Source organism: Ostrinia furnacalis, unplaced genomic scaffold, assembly GCF_004193835.3.
Source record: "Ostrinia furnacalis isolate ACB-3 unplaced genomic scaffold, ASM419383v2 OfSCF1726, whole genome shotgun sequence".
In the NCBI taxonomy this organism is placed as follows: Eukaryota; Metazoa; Arthropoda; class Insecta; order Lepidoptera; family Crambidae; genus Ostrinia; species Ostrinia furnacalis.
In genome coordinates, this window is record NW_021131965.1 from 155104 (window position 1) to 171085 (window position 15982).

Below are 15982 nucleotides of genomic sequence, written 5' to 3' on the forward strand. Positions count from 1 at the left end.
ATCTTTCCTCTTTATAATCTGGTCTAAGTGTAGATTTATAAACAAAACTCTTTATAATCTGGTCTAACTGTAGATTTATAAACTGAACTATACGTTTCAACTGTCGTCTTCAAAACAAAGTAAATTCTATTACTCGTATACTTCTTCAAGTATCAAGCTAAATTACGTCTTGATTGTATTAAGAAAATATCAATCATGTAATGAAAATTGATCAAAACAAAATTGAGTTTTCATGCTTGATTCACTACGAGCGATTTGTAATGGAGGATACGGATTTTATCAAATACGTATTAAGCTTTTCGAAGAGTCTTCATAAAGCCCAACTTATAAATAAAATCTTAAATTTAATAACGATTCTTCAGAAGTTTTCGCAAAAATAAATCATCCCCCATAAATTAAGGGCTTTCTTATCTAACGACTACTTATCTATATTCCCTAAAGTTAAGATTAAAATATAGGCTCGTTTTTTGGCATCCTGCCTGGTTTTTCTCCAAGGACGTTTTTTCTGTCGAAATATATTACGATAAACATACTATTACAATTGCTCGCCTATCAGCAAACCGGCATACATATATGTGACATAAAAATCCTATAAAATCACTTATCTGTACGGAAGGGCCTTGAGTAAGGTCTATTGCACACGGCCGGTATCGATCGTGACAGTAAAGTTCTCACATACACGTGCCGATAGTAAATGTTTATGAATGATTTGTTGCGCTTACATAAACTGTGCCGTTTCAACCGCCATAGTATCAAAGTTTGGTGACTATGTTAAAAATGTAATTGAATTTCTTACAATTGTTAGTAAAACTTAGCGTTTAGAGTCGCTTTTCAATTCATCCAATATCTAAGTAGTTCAGATTGAAGAGCAGTTGCCCGCAAGCGCAATAACATAACATAATTATAGTTAACGGTTATATCCAATTTAAATCTGTTATAAACTAGGTATTAGGTTGTCCAAATTCAAGGCTAATACGGAGCTTAGCCAGTCGTAGAGGCAAGATGCGTAAAGCAACTCAAGAATGAGGGCGATTTTGATCTACATTCACCATTGTCAAAAGTCACCTCCAACCGTTACGTATCCAATCGGCCCCGATCGATCGTGCGCGTCCGCCCTAACGCTGAATAGGCCATACAATTCCCCGGTCACGCACGACTATCTAAAATTGCGAACATTGTGTGTGAATAGACTTTTTGTAATTAATTACTGATCTAATTTGCTGGGCTTTTTTCCAGTCGATAAATTTTGGGGAAATAATGTATGGCTGGTATTAGTCTAATAAGAAAACGTAAGGAACGGTGAAAAGTGCGCCTTTGGAATCGTCAATTGATGGTTTATTGGGAGATATAGTAACAGAATTTTCCTTATTGTTAATGTAATAGGCAATTATGTATGAATTCAGACACCTTTATTATTATTGGTATTTATCATTTACTGGAATTTGTGTAGTGTCTTGATGTTACTAGGATTTTTGAATTAAGGAGAACTATCATTTAATAATGTGCCCTCACCCTGCATCAAAAAAGTCCTTTAAATTCTTTCTTTCTGCAAATAGCCTTTTAAAAACATAACCCTCCTTCTAGCGCAGTCGGGTAAAAGTCGCAGTTGACTATCCCGTCCCAATATGACTGTAACTCCATCACTATTTCGAGACAATAAATAGACCAGTATTGAAATGAAGCAGCGCAAGAAACTCAGTCACCAGTGACCAAAAAATGACAAGTTCATCTACGATATCTCTAGAACAAAGTATACAATAATTTTAGCACTGTTTGTTGTGATAGTTTAAATAAGGGCTAGACTTTAACCACTTTGTCATCAAGCCATTAGAACAGTTGATATCTATACTAATCTATAATAAAGCTGAAGAGTTTGTTTGTTTGTTTGTTCTCTCTATCGTATCTTCGGAACTACTGGTCTTAATTGAAAAATTCTTTCAGTGTTACATAGCCCATTTATTGGGGAAGGCTATATGCTATACAAAATCACGCTACAATCAATAGGAGCAGAGCAACAATGGAAAATGTTGCGAAAACGGGTTTTCACGCGTACGAAGTCGCGGGCACAGCTAGTTACTGTTTATTCCTTTATTACCAGTGCTAAATCCAACTATAATCCAGAACTTCAGAACAATAAATTGAATCAGCTACATCCTTGTCCTTGTCATGTATAATACTTTAGTTAATCTGGGTTCATGTTGATATATTGGTTAAATACATGTAAATTATAGTTCTGTAGAGACGGACGATCTTTGTTGGATACAGGGTGAAACAAGATTAAGTAATAATTTAGTCGTCTACACTAATATTATAAGGCTGAAGAGTTTGTTTGAACGCAATAATCTCAGGAACTACTGGTCCGATTTGAAACATTATTTTTGTATTAGTTAGCCTATTTATTGAGTATGGTTATAGACTATTATCATTATGCTACGACCAATAGGAGTAGAACATCAATGAAAAATGTTGCGAAAACGGGAAAATTATTCAAACTATTTTCACGCGTATGAAGTTGCGGGTACAGCTACGAAAATTATTTTTTTATACTATAGCATTCAACAATGAAGTTAGCACCGATATTAATTACAAACATCCATAAACAAAAACTATACTAAACAACTTTAACGAGCTTCGTTTGAAACATTACAAAGTTTAAAACGACTTTTTTACGACAAACTTCTCCCATAAAAAAACATACGGGTCGAATTGAGAACCTCCTCCTTTTTTGAAGTCGGTTGAAAATACGTTTGTTCATTACAATTTATTGAAGTTCAAAGTTGACACCTGCTTAATTTAACCTCTTACCTACGGGAGGCACCTATAGTTGCCAAGTCAAAAGTCACTTCTCAATACGGGTGGCATCTATTGTAATTTTGGCAAAGCCAATACTAAATCACGGTTTACGAAAAAAAAAACAATAAAATTGCAAATTAAGTGTAAAATGCGCTTGTGATTATGAAACTACATTAGTTGCAGAATATAATATTCCAAATTTCAGTGCCGTAAGTCTCATAAATTTTAAAATATCTTGATGTTAAGTGGAGCAAACAATTTTATAGGTTAAAATACCCCGTATTGAGAGGCGACTTTGGTTTCCAAGGGCTCGTAGGTAAAGGGTTAAATAGGTGACAATAAAACACGCTAAGTGTGATTAAACATAAAAATGTATCACTGTTTTTAGACTGAGTTGCACTACTTTTCTTAAATTTAACCGTCACTATTACAATAACTGGTGCTTTTTGTATGGAGTTTGACAGATTTTTGAAGTTTGTCAAAGTTAAAGTGATGGTGCAACCGAGCCTTAGTATTTTGGTACCTAATGTTAAAAAAGTTAATGAAATTTAGCATGTAGAATGCAATTTAACATATTTTCGTCTTAACCAAATACCGACCCTTCCTGGACAAAAATATATTACTGTGTCTATATCCCAATGATTTCCACTATTAATGTTAGTTCCTGCGCTTTTCGCATCCAAATATTTACATAAATATAAAACACATTAAAATAATGAACTTAAAATTGTAACTGGACCAAGTGTATTTATGTTTACATCAGTACGTATTTGGTCATAACAAAAACATGACTAAGGCACAATATCATGCATGGAATGGTTTCAATGTTCGTTCTTAGTCCGGTTCACATCAAACAATAGTCAAATTTACTTCACCGTGAAAATGTAGCTGATTATTCAAAGATTTGTGCTTTTACCCCAGTGTAACTTTATATGGATCGGAAGGTGAATGAAGAAAACATAGAACAGCCTTTTGTTTTGGTAAATCCAGGTAAAAAAATAATAAAAAAATATAAGACAGGGAAAATCTAGATTAAAGTANCGCCAAGAATAATAATGCACGTATCATTAACACGTATTAACGTGAGGTGAATTGGTAAGACAACGTAATAATTGCACGACACTATTGACTTGATTGATACAATGTTAACAAGACAGTTCACGACCGATCGAGAGCTCGCGCGCGCGCAACTGACCGGACCGACCGCGGCCGTCGGCCGGGCGAGCGAGAGAGCGGCGCGGGGCCGCGGGCACTCGCCCGATAATGGCCGCACAACAAACGTACACCGCCGCCTTTAGGAAGCGTCGGGCCGGCAACGTCGCATCTCTCTCCATAGTAACGGGCCTTGCGTTGAGCGTAAATAGTGCTAGCGACGCGTGTGTCCAAATTAGAGGTGGGCGCCGATATACAATTGGCCGGCGGCGGCGCGCCGACTTTTTGACCTCGGCGGCGGCGGCGTCGGCGGCGTGACCTTGTTTGACCTTTGTTCATTAGGTTTTTTTTTAAATCTACTTTTTTAGTATCTGTCGTCAAGACTAATCAGGTGATTTGCAGTTGGTTGGGGTTTGAGCCACTGGAGCAGTGGTTTACCCTAGTAAATTAGCTCTCTTGATCATAGATACTTTGATATTTGGATAGCGGGTTTGGCTGAGATCAGGTTCTCGTGTATTTCCTAAAGGCGAGCGTACCAATGTGTTGATAAAAGTACCCTTAACATGTATATTTGAGCTCTTTGGAGGCACATAGTTAATGTTGGATTTGCTGACTTTCGGTCGAACATTCTGTTCAGATCTGTTTAATTTATATTTATGGTCTTTCCATGTCATCCTACGGTCCAGGATTTTAATGCAGGTTGATTGCAGCAATGTGTAGAGGTCTAAATTGTCCGGAGGATAAGTTTCACGTCTTAAATGATAATATGGTGAAACTTCGGGGCTTAATTACACGCGCCACTTGATCAGCCAAGCAGCTGACTTTGCAACAGTCTAGTCGCTTTAAGATCACAGTTACATTTTAGGAAGGCCGCAGCTTTCTGGTGTTTGGGCTACTTTACTAGTAGATGTTATAGAGTATCGGACCAAGTACAGAGTCCAGGGGTACTCCAGCTCTGCAGCTAAAAAGAAGAATTTGTCACCGAGTTTGATTTAAAATTGTCTGTCACTGAGACAAGAATCCATCAGCAGGTAGTGGAAGTGGGCTGGAAGGTACTTTTTAATTTCATAGAGTAGTCCTTTATGATAAACCCAGCTGAAGCCGTAGCGAAAGCAGACGTGCAGGATTCTTTCTTTTCCAAACATTGTACTGATTATGGTTGGTATGGTTTCTGCCAAAATTTATGGTCGGGTACACTATATTACATGGGTCATACTTAAGCAAGGGAATAAACGTGCAAGAATGATCCTTTTCCATAATTTTAACAATCCAAATGGCAGATTAATTGAGCGATAGGAGAATTCGTTAAGCGATTTGCCAGCATTATGGATCATTTCCAAAGTTAAGAGACTTGCGAGATTCTCACTCAGTGTGGTCATTGTCAAGACCATGGACTTCATGGTGATCAGATCAAATGCAAGTGCTTTACGAGGGTCCATTTTGGCTATTTCTTTAGCTTAGCTCTCTTAGCGTTAGTTATTTCGTTTCAGCCGAAAGACGTCCTGCGCCGCTCGCATTCAGGCTCTTCCTGCGATCCTCCCCAAATCGTCGGTTCACCTAGTGGGAGGCCTGCCCACGCTACGTCTTCCGGCTCGTGGTCGACACTCAAGAACTTTACTGCCCCAGCGGCCATCAGCTCTATGAGATATGTGCCCCGCCCATTGCCACTTGATTCTTTCGTCCTCACTTAGCGTAGTAGGAATCAATCTTCTACTTTTTTTAACTTAATGAGGGTAAGCGGAAACATGGCGGTCAACTCCTCAGATAGTCAGGTACAAAGATGTCCAGAAGCAGCATACGAAAATATGCAAAATGGACCCTCTCAAATCACAATGGGAAGGTTTGGCAGCACAGCGCCTAGAATGGCGGGAGATTGTGTAGAGGCGAGTCCGCGAGTTCAAGGAGCAGCAGACAACTGAACTCGACGCGAAACGCGATCATGTAAATCCCGTCCATCTGCCACCATTCACTTTAATTATGTTGGCGGCGGGCTTAGATACTCTCAATGTGCGAAGAGGCGAAGATCAGCTATGTAAGCCATCTTCGGGCGCACCAGCGCCTCTAAGACCGCGAGGTCGAAGTGGTCACTATGACCGAAATCGGTCGGATGAATCATCATCATCAATAGGAATCAAAGGCAGGCATAGCTGCAAGTCTCGGATCAAGTCCAATGCTTGATCTTATTTAATAAACTAGCTGAACGGATTGACTTGTTTCATTGTACTCTGGGTGAATTCACAAAGATGACGCTTTTTAATTTATGTTATTCTTAGGTTTATTTGTATAATTTTCATTTAATTTACTTATATTACTATTGTTACGTTCCTGTCATATTTCGCTTGTCTATTGTATTGGATTTCTGTAAAAATAGGCTTAAGCTTGGAAATAAATAAATTTTTGGATTGAATAGGGATGTTTCCTGGGTCAAAAAGCAAGAGTTTTAATTAGTCCGTCAGTTAACTTATCAAAAAATACTCTACACGTATTTTTCACTTTTTCAAACTAATGAAAATTTAAAGAGATAAAGCGCGCCAAAGTTCATAAGAAGAGGCCCGTGAAGTCAATGCGTGCATAAAAGTGCCGCACGTTGTGACGTCGTGCGGAACTTCAACGCACCATAACTATGTAATTATTTGTTAGATTGACAAATAAAAATATATGTGTCCAATATTTTTTTATAGTAAACATGACGGACTAAAAAAATTTTTTTAGGAAAGTAGCCTATTGTGGATTTTTTGGATTATCCGTGTTAATGGGTTTAAATAAACCGGCTTGTCATGTAGCAAAGGTCTGAGATTTTTCTTGTCAGTTCGCACTCATGTAATACCGGACCTAATGAGCGGAGAACACTTTGAGGGAGGTACTTTGTTGCCTTCCAGAGGTTGTGGTTCCCATTTGCATTCCGAGACATATTTGCCAAACTCTGTGTGAGTGATTCGCTTAAAGTATAGTTCAATAGTGTTAGTTGTCTGCCAGACGAAGGCGGGGATTTTTTTTCTTGACAGCAAGAGGGACCGGCGCCTCTCGCGATCAATTATTTACTAGACCAAGCAGCAACTTGAATAATGTACTTAATTAACTGTTAATATAGTTAGTATTAAGTTATATTCAATTATTTTATTAGTATATCAAGGGCATGAAGTTCGCCTTGTGTACCAATTTATATGGCATTAAAGAATAAATATTATAGTTAGTTCTTCTGCGTTCAAAACACAAATTAGTACAGTATAGGAGAGGAATAAATTGCAAATAGTTGGTACAGTATCAGTATCGGCGCGCCGACAGCTGGTCGTCGGCGGCGGCGGCGTGAAAAAATTCGCGGCGGCGGCGGCGCGCCGGCGTGGCGCCCACCTCTAAGTCCAAATATTACCAATTTTGGGATGAAATTTTGAGTAGCTTTATTTTACTTTTTTTTTGCATAAATAGGATCAGTATCAATAACTCATTACCCAGAATTTTTTTTTCGGTGATAAAAATGTAGTGGTGTATAAAACTCAAAGGTGACTGACATAGTGATCTATCAACGCACAGCCCAAACCACTGGACGGATTGGGCTGAAATTTGGCATGCAGGTAGAATGTTATGACGTAGGCATCCGCTAAGAAAGGATTTTACGAAACTCCACCCCTAAGGGGGTAAAACGGGATCCACGCGTACGAAGCCGCGGGCGGAAAGCTAGTTTGTAATAAGAGTGAGTATAGTACAATCAGAAGTAAAACTGCAGTATGTACTAACCTGATTCTGTGTGCGTGCTCTGGATATGTCGCACCCACTCGCCGGGGTTGGGGAAGTGTTTCTGGCAGAGGTCGCAGCGAAGTAATGCCATTGTCTCTTCGGTGTCATCGCTCTGGAAGATTAGAAGACGTTAGCTACTAGTCTTGAATGTCTTGGAAAAGGTATTGGTGGGATTAGTAGGATAGTGTTCTTAGGAAGAATCTTCTTCTTTTTGGTTGATTCCAAGTTCTTCTTTTATTAATGGCGATGAATTTGTGTATTTTCGCCACAGGGCACACTGTTCTGCTAATATCACGTGCGCAGCTTTTACACAATGTAGGTCTTTTGAGAAATTTGTATTTAAAGGTAATCTGAGCAAAATACCTAAAACAAAAGACATCATATAGGAAGAAGCTGTTCAATCGGAAAAGAACAGTCAGAGAAGAATTGTCTATTCGGACAAGAGCTGTTGAGGAGGGCTATTCAATCAAATAAGAGCTGTTTAATCGGACAGCAACTGTCAGGGAGGAGCTGTTAATCGGAAAAGAGCTCTCAGAGACTAGCTGATCAATCCTGTAGTGTTGCTGTTAAACGTAACAGAAGATTATACAATCAGGCAGGAGATTTTCCAAATATGCAGGAAGGTTGAGGAGTCGTATAGTAAGACAGGGAGCTGTGGGATCGAAAAATTGTTGCATACTTCTTCTTCTTGTAGCGTCGACAACAAACATTATACAGTGTCAGCCCAAAACTCCGCTACAAGTGTGGCGTTGTCAGTAGCCTTCATTATGGCTGGGTTGCACCATCTTACTTTAACTTTGACAAACGTCAAAAATCTGTCAAACTCCATAAAAAAAGCACCGGTTATCATTATAGTTACGGTCATAGTTAGGTGGTGCAACTCAGCCTAAATTTTCTTCTAATTAAATAATATAGCATACTCATCATCACGCATCTCTTCAGTCTGCCCGCGACCATGACTCGTGCAACCGAGCCGAAACGTCGGGAGGGTAAATATTTTATTTACCGTTAAAATAGATATTGATAAATCCCGTGAATCAAATCAAATTTCTTTATTTGCGTGATTCTTTATTAGATTTATTTTATAGCATACTGACCGGCGAGCGGTGCTTGCGCTTGCGCGAGTGCGGCTCGCTGGAGCGCGCGTGCGCCTGCACGTGGCGCACCCACGCGGCCGGCACCGTGAACACCTCCGCGCACAGCTCGCACGCCAGCGGGCTGTAGATCTGCAAGCACATTGTTTTAACGCACTCACGTAACGCTCACTTAGGTCGAAAAAAAAAATTACTTCATCAAAATAAAACAGCCATTATCATCAGGTAATTTAGTTTCTGATCTCTACCAGAAGCAAATAGATGGCTTGGCCTACACTACCCATGCTGGTTGAGTGTTGGAGTGGATTGATTTTCGCGTATTTTGTTCCTTAGTCGCCTTTGTAGTGAAGAGTAGGGGTGGTCATATACGACTCTGCTGAACTTTGCAAAAAATACCTCTCATTGCAAGGAATGTGCACCTGTCTATGTCAGTATTCCTAAAATATTATAGTCTTCAGGGCACAAATTGCAGTCAAGAGCAAGTAATAAATCCATCTACCACCTTAATAAGAACCCTGGAAAGGGCCTATGTACTATTTGAATTTGAACTTACCAAGCTCTCTTCCTCAATGTCCATTTCCTCAACGGGTTCAGTCTTGACGCTCATCTCTGCCTGGAACATCTCGGCGATGGAGCGTTCTTCCTCCTCTATGCTGCTGGCGTCCCAGTCTGGCTCGTCTTTGATTTGCACCTCCGTTGTTGTTTCTATGGTGCTTTGAGATGATTTTTCTGCAGAAAAAATATTTTTATATGTCAATCCACATTTATATTATGCTGATAAAACTAAAGATTTAAAGTTCAGGAGCGAAACACAAAGGACAATGTTCATTTCTGGCCTGGCATGGACAAGCTGCTAATGAAAATATGAATTTGCCAAAATTTTTTAATTAATTTTTAAAGTATTCACTTAGTGTAACTTTGTATCAATTTGCCTTTATAAAAATCCAATTTAAATAGTACTTTATGTGATAATTACAACTTCCTGTCTTTAACACTCAATTCAGTGTTGCCAAAATGAATCTTATCGGTAAGAATCGATTCATATCGATTGTTTTTCGACTATGACAATTAGTATTTTTTTAAATACGTATTCATTAAAATGACATTTAAAAAACCTTTTTAATATTCCAATAACACTACCAAAAATATTTAAATAACTAAATGAAACCTTATTTCACACACACCTTATTATACTCCTTATTTCGAGTCATGAAAAAATACAATCGATTTTTATATCGATTATTTTTATTCATCACCACATTATTAGCATGGCAACACTGAAAATATTGTCACAGCTGTAATCTGTCATTCGCTTTGTTTTGTATTTTTCATCGTGTGTTGTTTAGTTCTCAAAACCAAGTCTTTGCCAAAATAAAAGCAGAAGAGTGTTGTAATAAGTTTCCCTTTTGACGACTTTATTTTTTTGACCATGGTCCTCGATGCTTCCCTTCCCGATGGCNTCACATCTCAATATCTTAAAGAATGAATTTTGAATGATACCATAATTAATTTCTTTGTTTCAGCTGCGGGGATCTGACCAAATATGTCATCCCTGATGGCAGTGAGCTGATCGAGCTGCTACATATGCTGTGGAGCCCCAACAAACACATGATGGGACGAGGATTCATTTGCCCTTATATTGGCCGAATAACAGTAGGTCGCTGTGCTCATGTTATGACAATTTAGTGGTTTTTGAGCTGGGCAAGGTATCAGGAACATGTATTTCCACCTGCCTAGTTCCTAGACAATATTTTATTGACCCATGAGTCAGATTAAAATAATAATAATAAAAAAAATGGTGTTTTATTTTGCTTCTGACCTTTCTAGTCTTAGCCAAAAAAAATTTTTTTAAGGACTTGGATACAAAATGATATTTATATTCTGTTTCTTACTGGTATAGACTATTTAATAAATAACAAATTACATGCTGTAATGTCTGTCCACCTCAGGCCAAAGGTCCCATACTAAGTGGGCATAACCCTTTTTATTCGAATATAATCATATTTTTTTTGGCTAGTTGGATCAAAGTTTGACTGGAAGAGAATGCCAAAATATGGCTTCAGGTTCGCTTTTTGTACTATGATATTGTGGGCATTAAGTAGAGATGAAACGGATAGTTGTTTGGCCGGATACCGGATACCGGATATCCGGCCAGCTGGTAGGCCGGATAGCCGGATATCCGGCGGCCGGATAGTTGGCCCATTGTCTCGTTTCATGTCGTGACGAGTTTAGCGCCGCACAGGTGCTTCGAACGCGATCAGTGGGTCTATTTTAGTAGACTAGTCACACTTTTCGAAAATCGAATCCGTCCGAGTAGAATGTCAGATTTTGCCACTTGTCTAGGGGGCAGATCAATTCGGGCGATTTCGGTTGCTATCGTGAGTGTGTGGTTGAATAGCGAACTACTAATAATAATAAGAATAACGCATGCATCATGTCATCAGACCATCAGTGAAAAAAAGATCGCCTTGGCAATATTTCGACAAACAGATATTTACTTATTTATGTATTCGTCATTAGAGTGAATACTGAATAGTCCAGAAAAAGAAATTAGTTTTTTGAAAGGCCTTAATATGGCTTTTTTGTAACTTTTTGGACTTTAAATAAAAGCCGTCATTATTATAAGCCATTTTATTGATATTTACCTCAAAGATTAATGTATTTCATTTTATTAATAGGAAATTGTCGTAGTTTTTTAATATCCGGTATCAGGCCGGATAGTGAGCTACTATCCGGTATCCGGCCGGATAGTAAATTTAGGCCGGATATCCGGCCTACCGGATAGTTACCGGATATCCGTTTCATCTCTAGCATTAAGACTTTAAATAAATACAGAAATACACAAGTAACAATATTTACTTAAAAAACGTTCAAAAACTAAATGATATTCAATACTCACTTGACGATACCGAAACATTGTCCTGAGCGTCCTCCTCCTTGGCTTCCTCGTTGTCCGTATTGCTTGCAGTCTTTTGTTTCTTCCCATATTTCCGTTCCGCTACATGCCTTCTTAATATCCTCGGCGGAGGCGCTTCATCGGGGGAGTCATCAGCTATAGTTGTGGTCGCTACAGTCATAGTGGCTGGTGTGGTGGTAGCCGTGACAGTGGTCAGTGTGGACACGTCAGAAGACGACGTAGGAGCCGGTGCCACTAGTATAGTCTGGCCTTTGGGTCCGCCGGGACGTAATGTCGCTTGGGTGCCGCCTTCGGTTGTTTTGATAAATACCAGCTTAGGCGGGCCGATGAACATGGGCCTGTGTGAAATATTTTTTCTGAATGAGCAAAAACAGTTAAACAAAAAAATTTTTCTAACTTCAGATAAATTACTAAAATCTCTTCCCCAATTTCCTCAAATAAATATTAAATGGTAAATCAAACAGGAATCAAAAATAATAATTTCTTGTAACAAAAAAAAAGTATCTATGTTTGGCCCAGATGGCCTGTTATTTTTAATGTTTATTATTTTTATTGGTTCAATCAATGGTTCAATGAAGTTCTTGTAGATGCTGTGTGGACCAATTTTACAACAATACCAACATTAAACGACAAAAATAAATTACAAAACTGGAAACCGGAATTATAATCATTGAATAGTCATTAAACTTACCTAGTACCACCCTGATTCTGTAGAGGAGTGAAGGTCTTGAGCAGCTTGTCATCCCTCTTCACCGTAATCTTCGGCTGCAACTCGTCTGCTTTCTTAGCGACTGCTGGTTTATTCGCAGAGGCCATGCTGGTCGGAGTGGCCGTCCTCTCAGCGGGGGCTGTGGTCCTCTCTGCAGGGGTAGAGTCCCCGCCCGCCTCGTCCGTCTGCCTCCATAGGCCTCGGATCTTTAACACCTCGCCCGCTTTAAGTACAGTGTCTAAAACTTCATTCGATACGGTTGTTTCACCTATAACAATGAAATACATTATTAATTATTTAGGCAAATCTATTATTTTTAATGACTATAAAGTACCATAAAGTGGGCGTGATCCTCATTAATGAGGGACTGAGGAAGAATAAGAATATAAAGTACCTACTTGACCTAAAACTGTATTGCAGCAATTTGGAATTTGTCTGTTCATTCATAAAGATGACATGTTTTGTTAGTTTTTCAAGTTTAAACAAACAATTTTAAAAGACAATAAGTAACACATTAACGGCAATTGTAACACAGTACTTTCTAATTAGAAATCTTAAAACACTGACCTTTATACATGTATTCCACGAGAATCTTCAGCGCTTTCGTAGATATCTCCGAAGGGAGCACCACGTACAGCATGCCGCCCATCCGGGTCACTGCGCGCTGGCCCTCGAACAGCGAGCTCAAATACACACTGCACGAGCTCAGGATGAACTTGTGCGCCGGGATCTGAGACCCATCCATGGTGCACAGCACCACATCCGTAAACCGCTCCGAGCGCAGCAAAGACGCCACGGAGCCGTTCAGGTGCGAGCTGTGCGAGTGCCATTTCAACTGGTACGTGTCCGTCGACGTCATTCTTCCCGCATCATCGTTCACCACTCATTTCTAAATCAAAAACAAACTTTATAACCTCCATCTTCAAACACCGACATGTTTACAAAAGAAGCGTCACTGATTCACCACTTTCTCACTTCACGAAATCACTAATGCTCTATCTCTTTCTAATTGGTTAAAATTTCTAAAGTTAGAGCGAGTCCGCGTACTCACAAAATGTCCGCGACATACGAGTGAGAACAAATGGTATGAATGAAAAAAAAATACGGAAATAGAAAATTATTTCGGAAAAAAGGAAACGGAAATAGTATTGAAATTGGTACAATAAATGCACAATGCAACAGGAAATTAACGATTGAAATACTTTTTTAATTGAAAAAAGAATTCAATAATAATAAAACATTACCTTGAAAAAGCGCGACTTATAAAATGCGATAAAAATGTTTTCCGTGATCTTCCCATACTTTCAAATGGTCATTATTTATCAAATTACTAAGCAAATAAAATATAGAAGTAATACGCGCAACCACCGCGTGCGACCCTCCAGCCGGGTGTGCGGCGGCTGCGGCTGCGAAAATCGATGGAATTCGTATTGATTTAACTCGAAAAGCGGGGTTGCGCGTTTATCAGATCGATCCACGCCGGAGAGCGTCGGCTCGCGGCGCGCGTGCGTCGAGGGGCGCTCGGCCCGGCGGCGCCCGCCCTGCACCAACGCCACCCTGTTCACGCGCAAATACCGAGAGCCCGTCTCACAAAGCTAGCTCTATACATACCTACTTCGTAGGCTAGGTACATGACGAGCGTAGGCAGCAGCAGGCAGCATTTCAGTGACGCAATAAATAAGTAGTTCTATTAACATTTGAAACCACGCCTACGCAGCTTTGTTGCGTCATTTTTGTATGAAATCATTTAAAATTATCTATTTTACCTAGATTACCTAGTCGGGCTAATTTTGTAACCCACTCAAAAACTTAAAAAAAAGGAGGTAGCACTGGAGTTCACAAGTTTTACGAGTAGCGACCTAAGTAGTTTAATTAGGTAATAATTATTACAATCCAATTCTGTGATTTCAATCATCATAATATTCATCATTTGAGTGTTTGTTTTGTTAATTAAAGTTGTTTTATGTAAAGTACCTACCTACGATTCGGTAAATAATGAAATGATATGGTTTGTTAATGACTTGAAATAAGTATAGATGTTTCATAATATGAAATTATATACAGTTAAAAACAGACTAATTTATACAGAATGTTTAAAATAAATTTTCTGGGTTTTCCTTTTCGCATACACTCTACCCTACCCTTGCTAGGTAACTATTTACGTTATTTATATGATAAAAACTAGGTAAGCATGACTTAATTGAAACTATAGATTTTGATTAGAGTAACTGTACCCCATCATAACATCCCTTTTTATACGAGGGAGGCGTAATCAAAGTGCATGGGCGGCTATACCTACCCTAGAATGGACAGTTGTGTCGCGGTATCGATTTGCAACCTTGCAATGGGTTTCTTAAGGTGTATTTATTTGATTTGTTAACCAGCCTGCACCTTGGATTTAATGTAGTCAAGTTCAAATTAGCATCCCATCATCTAACATGGTGGTACAAAATTACAAATCACGTAAGAGCTTTATCACACCGATTACAACCATCACCCGATTACGACCACATTTCGGTGCAGAAAACTTTTGACTTCCTTCCTTTATATACATTACGTATATAATAAGTATTTAATGTAGTTATTTAGAGTCAATAAATTCATCCGACATTTTCAATTTAGTGAAAGGTCAGATAAACCATTTTAGCACTTAGAGATAGGTACTTAACTAAGTAAAGTGTATTCCGCGTGTCTTAGTGCTGTAGTATGCTAGAGATAAGTAGGAAGTTATAACTATTTTCTTGTTAATTACTTGCTCAGTGGTAATGGCTGCCTGCGGGAAGTAATCAATAAAGTTACTATCAATGAAAGACAACGACCAAATGATGTCTAAAGTAATCATAATTTTACGTTTGTTTCGCATAGATGGTATGATATAATCGGTTCATAAAGTACAAAGCTTATAAAACACCGGACTTGGGCCAGTGAATACGTATTTATACATAGTTCATAGACCCACTCCCCTCGGTTACGCTCGTCGGCTTCGTCGCGGACTGCGGTGCTGCGCATCGCGTGCGCAGTTCACTTGTTATTGATTTTTAGCGCACCCCGCTACGCATTTCATCCCTCTGTCTATGTGTTTGCTATGTAAAAGTAAATACTAGTACATAAGTTAATAGCTTCATCGATCGTACAAACGAGTATAGATTTGATGCAGTGTGTAGGATCTGGAAGGGAGGATCGGATGACTATTAAATTGTTAACATTATGACGTATTTTAATCAGCCTTGTTTTTACTAAAAACTCACTGCGAGGTGGAAGCCGTTGATGAAGACGTCGAAGAGTATTTACTTAGTTATTTAATTTTTAGCGTTAAGAGTCGCATCTCAAACTAATTTGAAAATTATAGATAACTTGAAAAAATCGAACTGCCTAAGAAAGAGCAGTCGCCCGGCAAGCGGAAGGTCGTGGGTTCAATTCCCGCCTTAGACAGTTCGATTTTTTCAAGTTATTTATAATTTTCAAATGAGTATTTACTTAATTGGGCAGTTCATTTACTACATAGAGACTAGGCTAAGTAAAATTTTAGGATAGCAACTTTAGTACAGTAGAATCCCGATTATCCGGATCAATTAAAACCAG

The 15982-nt window shown here is 38.9% G+C and overlaps 1 protein-coding gene across 1 annotated transcript; it reads right to left on the minus strand.

The window, feature by feature from the left end:
• Positions 1 to 7675: 7675 nt before the first annotated feature.
• LOC114353511 (protein jim lovell) lies at positions 7676 to 13364 on the minus strand. Its single transcript, XM_028305541.1, has 6 exons — positions 12968 to 13364; positions 12383 to 12668; positions 11674 to 12029; positions 9328 to 9503; positions 8778 to 8906; positions 7676 to 7792 (listed from the first exon to the last, which is right to left on the minus strand). The coding sequence occupies exons 1-6, from the start codon at positions 13257 to 13259 to the stop codon at positions 7676 to 7678; spliced, it is 1356 nt and encodes a 451-aa protein (XP_028161342.1). The 5' UTR covers positions 13260 to 13364.
• Positions 13365 to 15982: the final 2618 nt, after the last annotated feature.